The sequence below is a fragment of the Lathamus discolor genome, chromosome 3, assembly GCF_037157495.1.
Source record: "Lathamus discolor isolate bLatDis1 chromosome 3, bLatDis1.hap1, whole genome shotgun sequence".
Classification (NCBI taxonomy): Eukaryota; Metazoa; Chordata; class Aves; order Psittaciformes; family Psittacidae; genus Lathamus; species Lathamus discolor.
Window position 1 is genome coordinate 71,436,662 of NC_088886.1, and position 20,652 is coordinate 71,457,313.

Here is a 20,652-nt window from a genome sequence, read left to right on the forward strand (position 1 = left end):
TCACAAACCTGCCGCTGAGGGGAGGCGGGAAAGCTTACATGCCAGGGAAAGGGCCGTCAGCCATTTCCATGGTTGACAGCACAGAGCCATGCATGCCCGCAATGGAAATTCAATGACAAGTCCCCGTGGAAATAGTGACCACAGTACAGCAATCAGCCACCCTGTAACCTAAACCTTGCATTAGCATTTATTATAAGCAATTAATTTATGATCATATACAATGACACGCTGCAGTTCCTACTAGTGCTAAAATGAGAGAACACTACCAGTTAATGAAACCATGCCTAACAAACCAGTTCAGTGCAAAAAAAAAAAAAAAAAAGATACAAACACAGTGTTCTTTTTAATTTATTGCATATTAATACATCAAATAATTTGGAACTGGCATACCATAAAAATATTAGTATCTTTTACAGATACATTAAAACAGAACAAACCCATGCCATCTTAATACAGTAATGCTAGCCCAAGACCTGTCAGGAGGGTCAACAGTACCAATGCTATGATGTCTGTTCTTTATATTTGATATGAAATGGAGTGAGGGGACAGCAAATTAATCACAGCATTACAGAATCCCACACTGGTTTGGGTTGGGAGGGACCTTAAAACTCGTCCAGTTCTAACCCCCTGCCATGGGCAGGGACACCTTCCACTAGAGCAGGGTGCTCCAAACCCATCCAACCTGGCATGAAGATCAAATGCAAAGAAAAGGTAGTAGCCACGAGGCAGAGATAGGTTGTTATAAACACATTTTGTATCTCCACCAAAATAATCTACTAAAAATCCCTGATAGCAAAGTGCAGGCACTTTGGAAACACCATGTTACTGCATTTCAGATCACTACTTGATGAGAAATAGTAAAAAGACATGAAGCATTAAAGCATCCTACGCATTTTCAGCATCCTCAAAAGACCATGTTTTAATTTCAAAAAAGATTTTATGGTTACACAAAATTCAATTAAATACTCTTTAGTTGCAATATAAATTTAAAATCCAGTATCAAGGTACTTTATTATATCAACATTTTATTATCTAGCTTTTACAACCAACTACAGTGCAGACATTTTGGTTTAGTATTAAAGTGAACAGGACAACTTATCTCAGTTATTTTATTTCCTGTCTCTATTTCCTGCATTTTCTGATGGGGTTGGAACTACATAAGGGGGTTGGAACTAGATGATCTTAAGGTCCTTTCCAACCCAAACTGTTCTATGATTCTATGGTCAAATAAAAAAAACGAAAAAAAAAAAAAACCAACATAATTTTGGGGTTTTTTTCTAATATTTCAAGGAAAATTGAATTTTGTCTTTTTATTAATATTCAAGGCAAAGCTTGTTCTTGGCCAAAATCACCTCTGAAGTCAGTGGAATACCATTTGGCCTTCAGACTACATGGTGGAAAAAAAGGGGTCAAAGTGGGGTAAGAAAAAAACCTAAATATGTAAAGACTTTAAAATGCATATGTGAAAGGGAACTGCAAAACGACATATTAAAGTACATCCAACATCTGTTACTGTACAGTCAAAACAGATTGTTTTGCTTCTCCCTTTTGATCAGTCATGATCATTTATGCTTCCATTTGCCTTTATATTCTGTTCCTGGTACTTGTGAAGCTGCTCCATGAAGCCGGGATTTGGACAAGCTGCAGGTCTTGCACTTTTCACCAAGGAAAAGGCTCTAGCAAAACTCAGTCTTTCTGAATTCATTAGAAAACCAATGACTACGGCCGCTGCACGGGAGACTCCTGCATTACAGTGGACCAGCACCACACCATCCTTCAAGAAACAAATGAAACATAAGCTGGAATACTCATTAAGCAGATAGCAACAAGTATTAGAAACAATATCTAAAGGTCTATTTAGACCTACTAAAAGCTCCTTGCTGAGCTCAGAGCAAATGTTTACACACACCAAACACAAATATAGAAGCCCCAAAATAAGTATTTTTCTAACCACTTTATAATTACACAATACTTCAAATCTAATTCATAACTTAGAACTAAAACAACATTCCTCTGTGCCTTTCCCCAAGACCTTGCAGCAGCCCCCTCATGTAAAAGGCAAACTGCAGACAGCTGGGATATTAAGATACCTGATGTAACTGGCTGCCCATTTTAAAATAGATTCCATTAGCAGTAAGGAAGGAAACTTAACTGTTTTTTGTTACCAGGTTAAAAACATGGCAAGGCAGCAAACAGCTAGAAACAGAAGCAGATTTTAGAACACCTTGTAGTTTCATGCTTCTTGAATACTCTGAAGTTCTTCAGTGAAGGCTCTGGATAAACAGGATCATGCGCAGGAACAGAAAAATCAGAAAAGATAGGGTGTAACTTGCAACAAATCTCTGCCTCGGGGTAACACCGCTGGTACACTGTAGCAGCTGGTACAACTAGGGTCTTTTAACTGAGGGCCAAGGTGCAGAATCCAGAACTACCGAACCTCCCATAAATTCATAAATGTTTCTCCTGGGATTCTCATGAATTATCATGAATTATTCAGGCTTCTCATGAATTATCTACAAAATCAATGGGTTTATCTTCAGCATTTCTCACACAATCTTTGAGACACCTGAATTACTCCAAAAAGACACTGCAAGTGTCTTCATTGAGAAATAATGGGTGTGAGTTAACCCAAAGACAGTGAGACTGATCTAGTGTGGCTTAGGTGACATTTCCAAGGCCCAGGCTTCATGTTTGTACATCAGATTGTGTCCTGGAAAAGGCCTGGCCCAAACTGTCTGCAAATGCCTCTCTCACAATAAAAACCCCCAAGCCCCTAGCACATCCATATTCTGAAGAAAGATACCGAAACATGACAGAACGTGCTCAGACACTTGAGGCTAAACATATATATTCAAGATTCAAATAGCCTGCTTTGTCTTCCCTAACAGGCATAAATTATTCATAGAGCATTTTACCCAGAGGTAAAAGAGACCTTATAACCACCAGGATTTCTCTCCAGGAACTTGATGGGTTATGTTACAGACTGAGGAGTTGCAATTATCTAGTATATTAACAAACACACAGAGCAGAAAATGGTTCCTGCTCCAAAAATTTTTCCATTTAAATAATAACAAAAAAATAAGAAATTGTGTGTTAATATCCTTGCTGAAGACTGCAGCAGAGCAGACAGCAGACTCATACATGTTATTTCAACTACCTGAGGAAGTGCCAGTGGTGATGTGTAAATCTACTATCTCCTTTATAATAAGGACATGAAAATGATGACATTAGAAATTATATTTATGCCACTGTTAATGAAGCAAATCATGAGGCTTAGCCACTGTAGGTCTGGAGTAGTTTTTACTGATTGAATTGAAGTTATTTCAGACATACCATAATCAAAATCAATTATCTACCAGTGGCTCTCAGGCTGAAAATTAAGCACTGAAAGTGATTATTTTTCTTTTCACAGCTCATGCTCTATTCTCCTCTTTCACATTTCTTTTAAGGTTGTTTTGTTTGTTTGGGGGTTTTTTGACTGTTCTGTTGTACATTGCTGTCCTGGGTTCAGCAGTAGCAGTCAATTTTCTCCTTAGTGGCTGGTGTAGTGCTCTGTTTTTCAACTTTAGCCTGAGAAGAATGCTGATAAATACACCAATGTTTTTACTTGTTGCTAAGTAATGTTTACTCCAATCAAGAACTTTTCAGTCTCGTGTTCTGCCAGTGAGGAGAGGCACAGGAAGCCAGGAGGAAGCAGAGACCAGACACCTGACCAAAACTAGCCAAAGAGGTATTCCATACCACAGCACATTAAGCCCAGTATATAAACTGGGGGGAGTTACCGGAAGGCCCAGATTGCTGCTCAAGTCGGGCTGGGTATCAGTCAGCAGGTTGGGAGCAACTTTATTGTGCATCACTTGTGTTTATTGGTTTCTTTTCCCCTTTTCGTTTTATATTCTCTCCCCTTGTTACTCCCCTTGTCATTATTGGTGGTAGCAGTAGTAGATTTTATTATACCTTAGTTACTGGACTGTTCTTATCTCAACTAGTGGGATTTACATTCTTTCAATTCTTCTCCCCATCCCTCTGGGAGCTGGAGGGGGAAAAACGGGGGAATGAGCAAGCAGCTGCGTGGTTCTGAGTTACCAGCTTGGCTTAAACCATGAAAATTGCCAAAAATAATATAGTGATATCCATGCAACAGACCTCAAAACTACGGAACATGAATGAACATGGGCAACAACATAAAATCAAATTTAATACTGAGAACATTCATCTTCCTTTGATTAATCTTTGTATAAAGAAACAACAGTTTATTTGGCATGTAATTCTTAACTAATTTTGTATTAGATATTAATACAAAATAAAAGTGAGAAACAGACTGCAGATATGTCAGTCTGTTTACTGGGAACTCCTTGCTCTGATCCATGTAGCCTAATCTTTGCCTACCCAGAAATTGTCCATGGTCTTGCAAGAACCTCTGAAGATTCAAGACCAAGGGTTTTTTTAAGAATTTTTATACAGAGGGAAGCAAAATCACCTTCCACCAAGAGAAAAGTTGATTATACAGTGGTTATACACAGTGAGCAAAAAGCCTCACCAAGGAAAGAAATTAAAATGAAGGATAAAACTTTTGGTGAAGAGCCATAAACTAATGTAGTTCCTTAGGGATCCACTTTACAGTGGTGCTAGGGCTTTTTCTTTAGGAGGGAGAGAGGGAGCAATAAGGAGAGTTGTTCATGAATGAGCCAAGATCTTTTCCCTGGAAGAACAAGATTTTAGATGGTTTATAATTTGATATTAAACAGAAAGATAAAAAAGAAATCCTTTATTAACAGCACTGTGATCTGAAATGGATAATGGAAAATCTGCCTGCCAGTTTGGAGCCTAGAAGGTGAGCTCTGATCGGTATCAGAATTTTACCATGATGTGTACAGACTTGAGCAGTTACCATTTTAGTAAAGTCAATCCTATTACAACTACCAGCTGGCAGTAACTTACTGAACAGTACGGGCTATATTTGCATTCTCAAATTCAAGTGCTCGCATACTCCTTCAGTAAGTTAATCAAGTTCTAGTAATGGTTTCTCATATTTCATGTTCTCTCATCAGTGAGCACCTCTCCCTCCCCCATCTAAGGAAATGAAACAGTAGCAGCTCTTCATGATTACTTGAAAAGCACTTCATGATATAATTTCTCATAAGGTCTTTTAACACTATTTTAACAAAGCAAATAAAGTGATTCAAACCATCCAGAGATCCATCTCCACATACTACTATTTCATGCTTTGTGAAGTGATCCTGAAGGCCATCTATTCCATCAATTACCTGCTCTTTCACCCAGCTCTCCCATTAGAAAACTATTAAAATTGCTATAAAACTTTTCAGGAAAACTCCATAGCTTACAAAATAGTAACTGGAAAACAAACATCAGAGGCAGAAGGCAACAGTACGCAGTTACGGATGGCAAGTCTCATTTTGAAATGAAGTTGAAACCGTAACTAGAAACCTTGAAGAGGTCATTAAGTGACAATGTGGATCACATAGCTTGTAAATAATAAATGAGAGAAGGAAAGAACATTGTGTGACATCAAGAAAGCTGGGGCAAGATTATCTGCTTTTATCCACACCCACATAAATAATGAATATTGTAGATATGGTGGAATAACATGCAATAAGGTTTGGTTGTCAAGTCATAGTTTTGATACCAAAGCAACAGTTGTCACAAATTACACAGTAAGCTGGAATTTAACAAATAGAAGCAAGGGATGGTCTTAATAATAGACAAGTCTGCCAAGCAACCCCAGAAGGAGTGCCTTCACCCCATTCCCTAGGTCATGTCTTTTGTTAGCAGTTAAATCCCAGGTTGGCTCTAAGACTACTTAACATTCTCTGACACTCTTGGTACATAATTGTATGTAGATTCACTACTCAATGGATGATCCAAGGGAAAGCACAAGGATGGCAGAATACTGCTGACAAACCACACAGATCTGTAAAACCCCTGTAAGGCTTGCTTCTAATTCAAAACAATATCCCCGATGGACAAATTATAGAAAGACACATTTCATCTTTTTCCTCTGTCAGATGCCGTGACTTGGACTTAAGATGTGATTTCTTTATCTAAAGTCAGCCATTGGTCCTACTGTATTAAGGAAGAATTTCTCTAAAACATGTAAGACAGTCATTGCTGGAGAGAATAGGGATTAAAGCAGTGCCACATCTCTACAAATGCTTAGAAATTGCTTGGATTCTCAATTTAAAATTTAAAAAGGCAGTGGCAAAACTATGATTTTGGTACCATACTTTCTTTTGACAAAAGAAGCTGCTTTAGATTTTAAACAGTGTAAGAAATAATCCAAACAGGATAACTACTAACATCAATAATTGATATACCATACCTGTATCTTGGCTTTCTCAATAAACTCAAAACACTCTGGGAAATAAGAGATAATATCAGTTTCTGGGAGGTCCAGAATAGAAATGGTCTTGTATATAAAGTCATCAAGGAAGGCATTTTGGACTCCATATGCCACATTTAGAACATGAGTAACCTGAGTCAAAAAAAGGGGAAAAAAAAAAAAAAGAGAGAGAGAGAGAAATAGGCATTTTCTGACAATAGCAGGTGAAATGAGTAATAGCAAAGATGAATTCTTCTTTAGGCATACACAGACTGTACCTTATGTAAATGCAGTGTTCAAGTTTACATACATATGCTGTCTATGGTATGCTTTTCTCCATGCAAAGTTTTAATGCATGCTAACATATACTGTAATAAATTTCAGTTTCTTTGGGGTTTTTTTGAGAGGAAATTAAAAGATTTGTGCTCAGCCAAACACAGACTAAAGTATGGCTTTTCAACAGAAAAGGGAGTTCTCAACATACAGGTGGAAAATAAAACAGAAAGCAACAGGAATGAGCACAGACCACCCAGCAATCCCTCAGATCTCAAGCCTGCCCTAACCCATCAGCTTCACAGCCTTTCTGCTAAGGAACTAACAAATACTTGCCAGTGCAGCAGAAGGATTTCAGAGTAAACTATACCTGCGCTTGTCAGGTGAAACCACCTCGGGCCTCCTATCATCTTTGCCCTGTTCTGGCTACGGCTAGGTCGTGGGTTATTTTAACTTACGGTGAAGTGACACTTAGATGGCACCAGATGCCAGACTGGTGCACACCCTGTCCTGCAGAAGCACTACTATCCGAAGGCCTTATCACCCCATTACTGTAACACACAAGAGTAAGAAGACCAAAGCTCGGGACAGACTTAGAGCTGCTGCTTTGTTTTCCTTGTTTCACCCCTCCCCACAAGGCAGGGAGGCCTGACACTGCTCGGTGTCCGGAGCTGAAACGCCTGCCGTTAAACATCTCTGAACAGTCAATACTCTTGCAGCGAAGTATTCCAGCTTCTGGTGAAGCTCGCAGGCATCCATCTCCCTGCAAACCAGCAACCTTTTAAAAATTAAAATGTAATTTAATTTTTCTTAGGGATATTTCAGACTTAAACGCACCAACAAGGACTACGCGAGAGGCATTTCGACTTCCGTGTTAAGTTACCTTATGCTTTTTCATCGTCTCCAGGTCGTGAGCAGCATCCTGTGACCCTGGGAAGAAAGCGCGCCGGTCGCTACGCCAAACCACACCGGCAGGCCCCCAGGCTCGCTCCGCGCAGCGAGCGCTGGCTCTCCGGGGCAAACGAGCGGCGGGCCCGCGCCCGAGGCCCGGTCAGGAGGGACAAGGCGCGCAGCCACCGCCCCCCGGCCGCACTCACCCAGCAGCAACCAGGGCTTTATAACGCCGACCTGCAGATCGGCGCTGAGGTCCTGCACATAGCCGCTACCGCCGGGCGCCGCCGCCTCCTCCTCCTCCACCTGTAAGCAGGCTCCGCGCCACGTCTCGATGATCCTCTTGCCGGTCAGAGTCGTTACGCGGGTGCGTTGCTTCCGCAGGTTGTCTCTGGAGAAGCTGTGGATCTCCTGGGCGAGGGAGTGCATAGCCCAGGCACAGCCGCTAACCCACGACTGACTACACGACACCGCTTAGGCCGAGCGGCACCAGCCTCCAGGCCCCGCGCCAGGCGAGCCGCGATTGGCAGAGCCCCCATTGGCTGCCGGCCTCTCAGGGGCGGTGCCTCGGCGCGCAGTGGCTGGGAGAGCCGTGAGGAGGGCGTTGTGTGGCGGCGATGTTGCTGTAGGTCTATAGCTGCAGGTGTGTCGCTCGTGGTCTCGTCGCCGTCGCGTACGCATTTGCTCATGCCTTCGGAGCTGCCGGTGTGCGACAGAACTCCCTGCGAGGCGCTGGGGCCGCGTTCGAGAGCGGTCTTGTTTGTGGTGGGGTCAGTCGCAGATTTGTCTCTGATTTTTGTTTAGCACGCACAAGCCTGGGAGGAAGTTTTGGGTTCAACTAAAGCTTTGGGAGGGGGTAAATTTATATTTTTAAATTATTATTGCTGAGGGTTTGGTGTGCCAGCAAAGAACGTATATCATTAAAGATTATTTATTGTAAAGAAAGATATCGTTAAAGCAGCATAGGAATAAAAAGGAGGCAAGGTGAGCCTGTTTTTCCTTTATTCCCCAGCCACTGAATGTCCATGTTTACATGTGTTCTCTTTAAAGTGCTGTTTGTAGTGTTACACAGCTTGCATATGAGTATGGGAAATCTTTGTGGAGTGGAAAGGTAATGCTGTTAAATCATGCCTTAAATATAATCTGAATTAAATACAAATTGTAACAAATGTATATTGGGGGTTTTAGATTCCTTCATGCTGGTTTTGGAATAAAGATGTGTTGCTACAGTACATCCCCTCTGATGTTATAGTATTCGTCAAAGCTGTGCTGGCAGGGTATGATGCCTGTGTAAAGATCTTGTGATAGTTGCTAGAATGCAGTACAGAACAAAGGCACCTTAATTCCATGTAAAGAGGTCTGCAGATGCATTGTGAATTTGAGAAGCAGAGAGCGGTGTTACGAGCAGCAAGAGCAACAGTTTTTTCAGGAATGCCAGAGACAATCTTCTGATGGGAATTACACATAAAATCAAGTTCAAATGAAAAAGGCGGAATACCCTACACACTGCCTGGAAAAGCAGGAGTCTAAACCAAGAGATAAAATCAAGGAAGATGCTTAGAGCAGGGGGAGGAACAGAATAGTTGGCTGAATCAGAGATCAAAGTAACAAAGGTGCAAAACAGAAGCTCCAGGACAAAACATAATTCTCAGTAATCACTTTCTGCAACAAAAATGAAATTTTAAATACGAGTAGGCATTCTTGTAACTTTCTTTATGGTAGATGTGTACTCAGTAGCCTCTCTCAAACTGGATTGTGGCTCATAGCAGTTAAAACAATGTAGAAGTTAAACCAAGTTTAAGAAGTTTTTGGAAATGTTTAATCAATAATTTTGATGTAATTGATCCCAAGAAAGCAATGGACAGCTTTAGGTCCATGTTAAGACAGCAATTGCATAGAATTTCATGGCTGGTTTTCAGGCTGCACTGGGTTGCTACCGCTGCCCGTGAGAAAAACCAAGAAAAGCGGGTATCCTGCAGGAATGCAGGGAGCCTCATGTGACAGGAAGCTGGCAAGGCCTGAGCAGAACTGGCTTGCAGTCCAGACACAGAAGGCTGCCATTAGAGTAGCAAGGCTGTGGGATGTGCTTTTTAACCAACTTCTGTCCTGTACAAGAATGGGGGGTATGTATGAGTGTTTGCAAGACTAAGCTGTGACAGATCTGTAAGATACTTACCATTGAAGGTAATAATACAACTATCTGTTGTTCCTTAACTTCTGAGGAAGAGTCTGCAATATGTGGGGACAGAGAAAGGCAACTGATCCCAAAGTCATTCTCTGTTAGGAATGTTTATCATTGTTATAACTACCTTAAACACCAGGGGTCCCTGCTGGACATGAAATCTGTACTACTGTAATCTCTGAAATCCAAATATTCTGTAGATGTTTATATGCAGAGTTAGTACATTATTATTAGTGTGTCCATATCACGAGTATTACATCTAGCCTTAATATTCAGACACTATTTTTTTTTGTGATACAGGCATTTATGTGCTTGTCGTGGTTTAAACCCACCACAAACCTCGTTCACTCACTCCTCCCCCTTCTTGCCCTCCCCCTGCTCCTGGAGGGACAGAGAGGAGAATCGAAAAGAATGCAATTCCCACGGGTTGAGATAAGAATGGTTTAGTAACTAAGGTATAACACAAACCACTACTGCTATCACCAATGATAATAATGCTAAAGGAAATAACAAGAGGAAAGAATACAACACCTCAGCACCAGCTGACTGATAACTCGTCCCACTCCCCCCAGCCGAGCACTGACCGATACCTCTTCCAACCCTGCAGTCCCTAGCCCTTCTGGGTAACTCCCAGTTACATCCTGGGCATGACGTGCTGTGGTATGGAATACCTCTTTGGTCAGGTTGGGTCAGGTGTCCTGTCTCTGCTTCCTCCCAGCTTCCCCTCCTCCCTGGCAGAGCATGAGGCTCAGAAAGTCCCTGGCCAGACCAAACATTTGAGCAGCAACTAAAAACATTGGCATTATCAGCGCTGCTCCCAGGCCAAAAAATCAAAACATAGCACTGCACTAGCTACTAAGAAGGAGAAAAATGACTGCTACTGCTGAACCCAGGACAATGCTACTGTTAAATTGTTCATACTTTCCATCACAAAATAGAAGAGAAGATAATAATGAGAGTGGAGTTTAAAACTGGGATCTCAGTTCACAGATAAGTGCTTCCTCTTGCATGCTTTGCTGAGGGTAGAAGATACTTCTGAAGATACAGCAGGAGCAAGATGCTGCCTCCTCTTCATTAGCTGAATGCATTTATGGTATTGCTGGATCTTCAGGGTTTGAATAAGCTATCTACCAATGCAAACACAGTAGAGTTTAAGTCCTTTTTAAGTTCAAGGTTCTTCTGTTTCGTCTGCCAAGAAATTCAGCAGAACCTGTTCTAGTGGGCAAAAACTGTAACATGGGCACTAATTATTACAGAAAGCAGCTCATACACACTTAGCTCATATGATGATATATTATCTTTCTGTTGCCTTTGTTTCCTTCCACTGTTCGTTTTGGTCCAGCTACTGCCTGTAATCATCAGTGCAAAAGAGCTAGCTAGCTTTTATGAGGGAAATGGTAACCAGACATTCCAGATAGCTGCCTTAGAGAAACCAGCCTTGCACTCTGAAAAATGCATGTTGAAGGGTTGAATTTGATTGTAAAATGCACCCAAAAATTGAGTCGATGGCTTATGTCAGTAATTTGACTGAAGCAGAGAGTTAGACCCTAATTAGTACACTAATTACTTCACATTTCAAACTGAAGTAACCAGATGACTTTGAGGAATAAGGGAAATGGGGCAAAAATCAAAATACTGTCAGCTAATATCTAACTAATAATACAAGCCTCTGCTGCAGACTGTGCCAGCATTAGCTGAAAAAAAACTGAGAAGGTTAAAATAACTGTGTGCAGCAGTTGGTCACAGGGTGATGGTGAATCATGAATATAGTGTTAGTGATGAGAAAGGCAAGTGTGGCTATAGCATGCATCAAGAGGTATTTAAAATAGAAATAATGCTATTGTATAAAATTCCAGTAAGCCTTTTCGGAAGCGCATTGTGCTATTTGGGGATGACAGTATCTAAGGAAGATGATGTCATACTTGAAACAAGTGCAAAGAATAGCTTAAAACTTAAATTGTTTGACTCTTCTCAAAGCACTCCATTGTACTTGGGCCCCTTGGGACAGGCAGCTCCTGTCCATACTGATTTGAGTGGGAGTAGCCTCCTGACTTAGTAACTAATTCTCCACCATTTGTGCCAACACATGTATAAGCACTTCTAGCAATGACTAGTCTGCCTTATACATTCCAGAATGTGCCCCACACAGCATGGAGGCCCCTTCCTGACACAGAGTCTAAGCTCCAGCTTTGCAAAGCTGTCAAGATGTGGTGCCTACTCCTGCTGTCTTCCTTGTTTCTGAAAAAGCAAGCAGTTTGGAGGCACAAGCTTAGGATCATTCACACCCTAAGCATCAGAGCAAGATGGTACACAGAAGCATGGCTGGAGCATGACATGCTTACATTTCCCTTCAGAGGCATTTTCTTGCCAAGTGCCTGTGCTCCATGCCATTTCCCTCATGTAGAGAGGTTTCGGCTGAAAGAGAGCTATGCATTTGTTCTCATCCTTGTGTTTTCCACACTTTTAGGCTTGTCTGCTTGTCTTTAGGGTTCTGGTGGGCATGGAAGGAATGTTCTAGAGTCAAAGCAAAGTGAGAGTTACATTGATGGAGAATGACTTGTCCTCTTTTCCACTTGGTTATGTACCTTCATCCCATATCCTCAACAAGACTGCAGATACTACCTCTTTCATCCTGATATCCAGTAACGTGCCTGGAGAATCTGTCTTAAGTGGCACCCTAACTGGGAAATGAAACATATGACCTTAAAAAGTTACCAAAGTCTAGACAAAATCTTGGCATATCTTTTTATGGGTAAGGATGAGTTTGTAGCAAGGCCTCTTCTGGAACTGAATATAGTGAAGAGTGAAAAGTCCACAAGGGTTCTCAGTTATATGTTCTGAAATCACTGCATCACTGAGGTTTTTGTCTTCTAGGATAGCAGGAAGTAGGGGTGAAGGCAGGGGCAAATTGTTAAGCACATGGCATTTAAAAAGTGTTGGCATAGTAGCTGGTCCAAATGGGGAAGGTTATGGGAAGCAGGATCATGCTGAAGGCTGCATACAGAAGTTTTCAAAACAAAAAGTTGACAGAGCATTCCTATACATACTGCTGTAGTTACACCTACTGTGACCTGTTTGTTAGTGAGCCCAGCTTCAGTGTAAGGTGTTGGTTTGTTTCTGGGTTTCTGTCACTGCCAGTTTGTAACACGAGATGCTCTAGACACATTCGCTGAACAACACACCTTTACTTGTGTGTAAGAAAGGATGAGGCCAGAGGTGGTAGGAGTCATCTTGATTTTTTTGGTATGCTTTAGTTCTGCATAATTGTGGTGCTCATTTACTGCTGCAGAGGATTTCCCATTGTAAGAAGTAGTATATATCTTAAGAACACATTTACATATTCTCTCTTCCTATACCCCTTTAACATACAAATCGAAACATCCATTAAAGCTATGCTTCTAATATGTATGCTTCTAATATATGTATAATATTCTAATGTATGCTGCATCATTCTTACCGATTTTACCTATGTAGTGTTTCTTCAGCTAAGAGCAAAGGATGCATCTTGGCCAAGCCTGGAAATAAAGACAGTTCTTCAAGCCTTTGAGTCTGTAGCCTGAGAGACTGAGTTGATCTGCCTCTGACAACATGCATAAGAAAACCCAGTCCATGCTGCAAAAACCTGTGAACAATCAGAGGCCCAGTGGTTGCTCCTAATAATATTGGTAAGTTATGTGGACCTCTTCCAAACACTGTCTTCTATCCCTGGCCTGAAGGGTAGGCAGCTTCTATGTATTTATTTATTTCAGGCAGCATTGTTAGCCTGTTCTTACAAAGCTAGCCTGAACCAGTGGTATTTGCACTGGCATATCTTCTCATATTGCTGCAGGGAAATCTCCCCAGAGGCAAAGCCCTGCCCATAACCAAAGCAATGGCCCTACAAACACTTATCAGGACATTCGTCTCTGCTCTCACCACACTTTGTGAGTAATCCATGCAAATGAGCAGGCTGATTCACTGATCTACAGATGTATATTTTTATAGTGTGTCACAGATTATGCTGAATAATGAGCACTGAGGAGCAGGGTAGAAGGCAACCCTGAAATGTTTAATAAATAGCCATAGGGAGTATCCCTGGGGATCTGTTGGTGTGAGGAAGATCTGGCACAACTTATGTTTGTGTTATGTAAATAGGATCTGAATTCCACTCCTATTTGCACTCAGGTTTCTCTTCTCCAGTGCAGTCACGTCTGAGTAAATATATATATATGCATAATGCATATGCATATTATGCATATGCATAATGTTAATGTGCTCATGAACCTCGGTGTAAAACCAGGTATGTCAGCTCAGTAGTAGGAACACAGGCAAAGTTAATCAGGGAAAGGAACAGTCTAGTACGAGACTACACAAATATGACCCATTTTAACACAAATATACACATCCAAAACACCTTCCAGTCAGGCTAGCTGCTCCGTGAAGGAGTGATGGGTAATTCAACAGCTAGCATAGACCATCAGTCACCCAGGCAGTTGTTCTCCACCATTTCTGTGTTATTTCATTTTCAGATTACGTTCACTTAAGAAAAAATACTACTTAAAATGAACTTAAGCAGTAAGGCCTGAAAAGAACCTGTAAGGGACCTTTAAAAAGATAAGAGAAAAATCTGAGCTTTTCAAGAGAAATAGGAGAGCTTCTATTATCTCTTCAAGTCCTTTGAAACCCAAAGTATGTTTTTCTTTCTCCTTTTTAAGGCTCAGGGGTGAAGTAAAAGGTAAAATTACGATTTTTCAATGGCTCACCATTATGACTACTCATGATTTGGGTTTTTATCTGAACACTCTAAAGAGCAATTTCCATTTTGCAGTACAGCTTCTAGAAGCCTACTTCTGCACGAATGAAATTAATCTGTCTCCCAAACTTCCTGTTTCTCTATAGATTTATTTCAGTGGTCAAAGACATGAAAGCTACTTTAGAACAAAAGTCTCCAGAAGTTTCTCTTGCAACAAAGACCAAGCCTACAACCTGGAAAGTTAAAATTAAAGAAGGTAAAGTCAAAGTTTATTTCAGAGTTCTCACAGCAGCTTAAGTGTAGCTTTTGCTTATGTGTAGCTTCCACAGGCATAACAAAATATTGTTACAATTTGTACTAGGATGCATAGTAAGTTTTTCTAGCTTCAGAGTTCCAGAAGGAAACCATTAGACCTTCTAGTCAGGATCATAAACCCAAGGCAGTAGGAGGATTATTTTGTATATAAGCCTAGCCTGACATGGAAGTAGGACCTATTCTTACTGTTTACCATGAAGAGATGCCTTTAAGGTGAAGTGGAACATGCATCAGCATAGCACCTCATTTCCCGAAAAAAATAATATTGGAGAATGCAGTTCCTCTGCATGCCCGTTTCTTGCCTTAGCATACTGCTAGTATTGCATTTACTTGCTTGCTTGTGTGTGGGAAGAAATTCCCTGCAGGCAGGGAAAGAAAATTAAGCTATTTGTGCCCTATCTCATTCTGCGTCTATAGCCTGATCCAGCCAGCCCACGGCTCTCTAATAACTTCCGTCTCACTAACAAGGAGAGATGTAATTTTCCTTTGCCTCTCAAAATACCAATCTAGCAGGCAGGAGCTGACCTATGTTATTTCTTCAAATTCCTATATACAAGACACAGTTAAGCTAAGTAAGCCTTTGCTTACAGAATCCTAAAAGCTTTAATGGGTTCAAAAGGCAATGGACATATTCACAGAAGAGAAGTAGATCAACAGGTATTAAATGCAAGACAGTGCCTCTGGCTTATAAAGTCCCTGAGCCACAGCTGTTGGTGTCTGCGAGTACATTCTGCAGAAGCAGTGGAATGTGCTTCGTGTTCTGACACTGTTCCTTAGTGCTCCATTCTTTGGCCACTGGATAGAGACGGGATGCTGAGCTGGATGGGCTTTTGGTCTGACCAAGTTCCTCTGTTTTTATTTTCTTTCTGGTCTAGTGAATAATAAAAATGAGTAAGCTTATCATTATAAACTTTAAAAATTCCATAAAATCACTTCATATTTAATTACATAAAATCCCTGACCAAAGAGGCTGTATCTGTGAACTGTAAGAGAATACAAATTAGAGGTGAGGGAGTAAAGCCTTATTAGTCAATATTATTGATACTACCATCATGACAATGTTTGTAATGTGATACTGCATGTGTCAACAAAAAAAAGCGATACTGCTGGCATTTATTTTTGCTGTGAGGACTGAGACAGATGCATCTATCATTATTTGGGGGATATTTTATCTATAAAAATCTGCAGTTGGCCTGTTTTGTCAAATGCAAACCTCAGACTTTTAAAGGGAACATTTTAGCTTGATTTTTGCTGTAATCACCATTCAGGATCCCCACTGACTGGTAAATTAATTCCTAGAAACAGTGCAGGGGAAAACCTTTTATTCTTTGGGTGTTCCTTGGACAAAATTTTCCTCCCCTAAATATAGGGTAAGTTTAAGGCAGAGGACTTCTTTCTTAATTTTTGCTGGATGGACTGTAAAAGCTATTGCATTTAAAGAGGTACATGCTATTTCCCTGGTTTCTGCTGAGAGGAAGAGAGGAGACAAAGAAACCTCTAATAGGTTATTTTTGTACATTCGTAACTGTAGCCAATCGTTAGTCCATGGTGCTACCCCATTTATCTATGAGAAGTTTAACAAAGGCTAAAGTAGGTCAGAACATGTGAGCTTGTATGTGACTGCCAGAGAAGGCTCTGTAGATAGATGAAGACACGTGGCCAACAGAAGCCCCACAATTTTTCTGTATGCAGGACCACCTTGATAGGTCTTGTTTGACTAGCTGTTATCTTTATTCCAGCATCAACACACAAGTTTCTGACCACATCCCACTTTCAAAGTGAACAGAGATCATTCTTTGCACAATGATCACTCATAATTTAGTCTGGTCAGTGGGCAGTTAGCATAGGCTAACTCATCTGTATGATAAAGATTTGTAACCACATTAGGCATCCTGTCTCTATCTAGGGGCCTCACAGACATCTTGAAGATCACTGTTAGTTCTTCTTGACTCTTCAGCCTGTAAGGAAACTGCAATTAAAATGTGCTTTCTAATCTAGGTGGACTCCTAATCCAGCACCTTTTCTGATTTCAGTATTTACCAGGATGTTTTTAAAGCTGGTGATGTAACCCCTGCCTAGAAACCTAACTTAAGGTCAACACCCATACCAGGTCAAGACCTTAATTTGTGTTGGGTGACTCATTCTGCCAGCCCTCCTAAGCTTTGTTTCATAGCCAACAAGAAAACTCTTTAATCCATTTGCTTAATGGTCTCTGCAAGAGTTAATTGCAGTCCTAACTCTGAAACTACACGATTGGATCTAATCTGCCATCTTGCTTCCGCCTCTGTGTGAAAAGTAATCACTGCCCCAGGCTGAAACAAGACAACTCTTAGCCCACCAATACTTTTCTAAGTTTACTCTGTTTACCCATGCTGATAGCTCACAGGTAACCAACTTTCTTCCTGCTGTCACAAACTTCCATAGCCACCAGACTGACATTTGATTACTGGTTAGTCATGAACACCGAGAAAGCTAGCTCTTAAGTGTTGCTAGCGACCTCCTTCTCTACTGATCAAGGCTCATTTGCACAGTGTCAGAAGTTCTGGAGTATGCTCATCATACTTGTCCCTCCAGTATGAGCAGAAGTGCTCATGCATTCTCAAATGTGCAGGTTTCTGCAGCGCATGAGAAAATCACTGCTGTAGTAGTCACCTTCTGTTTCAGACTGCCTTCGCACGGTTCTTTTATGTTACTGCTATCCAATGTTCATGTTAGGTTCAAAGGCCTGATATCACAGTAACTGCTGTATGTCGTATACAGCCTCAGGTAGATGGACTTAGAGATATGCACAAAATTGAACAGGGAGGTGGCACACATATGAACTTGCATGCTAGTGAGACAATAGATTAAAATACCTTTAGAGAGGGAAAAAGGAGAACATGGGAAATGGCAGACCTACTGGCTTCATGACAGATTAAATAATGAAAAAGGTTTGGATTAATCAAGAAAATTATAGATTAAAATATAATGAATCTGTCAGCTAGGTTTAGTGGGGATGATAGGTCTTTTGAACCTGTTGCTGCTTCAGATTAAAAGTCTGCCTGATAAAGGTAACTGTGTTTGTTCAATGCTATGTATTAGTTGTACAGGTGATCTAAACAATATTACAGACTTTGTGTGGTAAAGTTTTCAGATTCTGTGCCTTTATAGAAAAGTTTAACAATGTTTGTACAGGTGATCTAAACAATATTACAGACTTTGTGTGGTAAAGTTTTCAGATTCTGTGCCTTTATAGAAAAGTTTAACAATGTAAAAAATATTTATGAATTATTAAAAAATGAATACTATGGCATGAGCCAAATAATTGTGATTATGATGACCATTTAAAAAGTCATATCTGTTTAAGTAACAGTTTGGCATTGTGTTTTGAATTGTTTCTACCTGAAAAGGAAATATTAAAATGAGTCTGTAAAAATTGCTTCTTGGCTTCTGTTGGCCAAAGGGGCAGAAGTTATGCAGCGGACTGTGCTATATCACTTATGGAGAGTGCAGCTCCTGATAGCTGCCATTTCACTGACTGGTCATGGAGTTTTGCATAGTCCCCAGAGCAGAAGTTAAACTAATGCAGAAAAAAATGCACACAGGAAAAGTAATGTATATAAGAGAAATACTTCTACAGAAATATAAGTTTGATGTGTGGTAAATACTTAGGTTGCAATACAGTCTACTCTGTAGAAGTAAATTGTCCATTACACAAGGTAGCAGTGCTAAAAAACTTTATATACCATTTGTGTGCTTCACTGAACATTGAGTAGTGTTGATACATATGTAGCAACTTGGTGATTATTCTGTTGAAGCTTCTCAAATATCATTTTCATTACTGTCGGAAAGCCCCATAGAGAATAGCACAGTTAAACCCCAAACGGACGAGAAAGTTAACTTTAAAAGGACCAGACCTGAGCTCCACCCCAATCTAAGTGCTGTTTCAAACTTGCCCTAAACTCATATGTCTGGAATAAATATAGAAAGCTGTTTAAATGTTAATCATTAATAAATCATCAAGCCAATAGTAGTCGTGTCTTTTAAAAATAATTGTCAGCCTAATTCTTCTCTTCGTTTAATTTTGCCACACCTGTAAGAGCTATGCTGTTACTGACAAAGCTTGTATTTCCACTTGGTTGTTATGCTTGCTGCTAGACTGGTGAGCCCAGATTGTACAACGCAGATGTTTTTATAATCTAAATAAATCTTCCTGCCAAAAAACTATATGTACTCCTGCAGTTTCTACATAAAGCTGTAGCAGCAAAAGTAGTATGACAGCATGGGCTTTACCCAGCCACCATTAAAATGATGCCGAAACTGTTGACTGCTTAAATACATGCATTCATGTTAACAGTTTGTCTGGGTGATGTCTGTTTTCTGTTACTGAGATTTCTCCTTTCACATTTAGCAAAGGTTTCCAAGTGTTTTTGATGTGGTTTCTCTGAAACCTAACTTTTCAGCTATACCGTATCTTCTCTAGATGTGCACATTTTCTCTTTCTAACAAGCATTAAATAATAAGCATAAAAGCAAGAGGAAAAAACCACATGCTTTGTAGTTCCAAGCTTGACACCAGTCCTTACACTTAGATATGCAAGATGCTGCCAGTTAGTTCATCAGCAGTATCTTGTGTCTGCATGGGCAGTAGCGTCTTCTATTGTTGAGTTTTGAACTCTCTTTCCATGTCCTTATTGGAGTTGAGATGTGGTGCTCCTTCCATTCCTAATCAGGTCTTGGTACCTCAGTGATACCTTTGATGAAAAGTCCTCACTTTGTAAAGGGTGGTAGGGGAAACTCTGCATTTGAAAACATCTGGTCTCCTGGTCAGGTGCTACATAATTTTTTGCTTAATGTATCTGCTTGCATGTTAGAAGACTATTGTTAATACCCTGGCTAACCACATTACAGTGGCGATTCAGATAACCTATTTAGTATTAGGTCTGTATGGCTGCATAGGAACAAAAATTCCTAGTATCAGAAGTTCTTGTTTACTAATATTGATCCTTTCCCTATTCCAATATTCAATATGTTTTCAAGAAAGGCAGCTAACTCAGCACCATTTGCATAAAAAAATTATAGCAACCAGAAGCGGTCCTTTCAAGATCTTGTAAACAGCCTCATGAATAGTGTTGGAGTTAAAAACAAGATGCTCTGTCATTGCTACAAAAGAGAGAGTAGTTTTTCCCTTCTGTGCCTCAACCTGTTATCTGTGCAGTGCAGAGAGCAACTGTGTTTTCACATTGAAAACCATATTAGTAGCTACAGAGAGCTTGAAGGGCCTCCAGTGAGCTCTGTAAGCCCAAACTTAAGCAAAACCAAGTTACTTTGACTCCACTGTAATCCATAGTCATTCTACTAAATCCAGAGGAAGGAAGATTGGGATATTAGATCATAGATGATTTAATATGATGCACAAAAGTGTGCAATACAATGTCACAAGATATTCCACTTGCTTGGCTCTATGTAAATTACAAATTCTGTGATTATTAATGTTTGAAACTTCTAGAAGACTCAATATGGCTAAAGAAATAATTGGATGTGGAATTATGAATTGGCTGCTGTTGTTTTAGCTGTAGGTGAGAAAAAAATTGCTCTCAATAGTAGTATTTGTTCTTATTTTTCAGTGCCACTCCATGGAAGACATCTAAATTACAACTAGAAAGATTATATTTGATATTAAAAAAAAAATGGAAGATGTTTTATGTAAAAAATATTACTATAAATATTATACATTAAATACTGTGAAATTACATGGCATTTTATGCTTTATAAATTTAAATAGCTATCTGAATGTTTCTAATGTTTTCCATTGACTCCAGTAGTGAAATGTCAGGTCTAACCTGATTAATCATTCCGGCATTGTTGCCAGGTATTCCCAACTCTTGGACACAAAACTGAGGCAGAAAATCACCTGATAAAGGCCAAAGAATGAGTCAAT

The 20,652-nt window shown here is 40.2% G+C and overlaps 1 protein-coding gene and 1 long non-coding RNA gene across 3 annotated transcripts; one reads left to right on the forward strand and one right to left on the reverse strand.

Annotated features, from left to right (window-relative positions):
- Window positions 1-332: 332 nt before the first annotated feature.
- On the reverse strand, window positions 333-8,032 carry DUSP19 (dual specificity phosphatase 19). Of its 2 annotated transcripts, none has more exons than XM_065669723.1 (4): window positions 7,711-8,022; window positions 7,497-7,543; window positions 6,341-6,493; window positions 333-1,774 (listed from the first exon to the last, which is right to left on the reverse strand). In XM_065669723.1, exons 1-4 carry the CDS (start codon window positions 7,931-7,933, stop codon window positions 1,553-1,555), a joined length of 645 nt encoding a protein of 214 aa, XP_065525795.1. In that variant the 5' UTR covers window positions 7,934-8,022; the 3' UTR covers window positions 333-1,552. The 2 variants fall into 2 exon arrangements, with proteins under 2 accessions (XP_065525795.1, XP_065525796.1); XM_065669724.1 differs by lacking the exon at window positions 333-1,774 and adding an exon at window positions 7,072-7,391 and having other exon boundaries at window positions 6,423-6,493; window positions 7,711-8,032.
- Window positions 7,530-20,402, forward strand: LOC136009655 (uncharacterized). The gene is made up of 4 exons (XR_010610614.1): window positions 7,530-8,274; window positions 13,161-13,351; window positions 14,565-14,674; window positions 20,339-20,402. It is a non-coding gene; the product is annotated as an uncharacterized LOC136009655 (long non-coding RNA).
- The last annotated feature ends 250 nt before the right edge of the window (window positions 20,403-20,652 follow it).

Coding starts and splice junctions, on each gene's coding strand:
- DUSP19 (XM_065669723.1), bottom strand. CDS start 7,933: ATGCACTCCCTCGCCCAGGAGATCCACAGCTTCTCCAGAGACAACCTG. Junction 7,544..7,710: donor AAAGCCCTGGTTGCTGCTGG/GTGAGTGCGGCC, acceptor CTTTCTTCCCAG/GGTCACAGGATGCTGCTCAC. Junction 6,494..7,496: donor AGACGATGAAAAAGCATAAG/GTAACTTAACAC, acceptor TTTTTGACTCAG/GTTACTCATGTTCTAAATGT.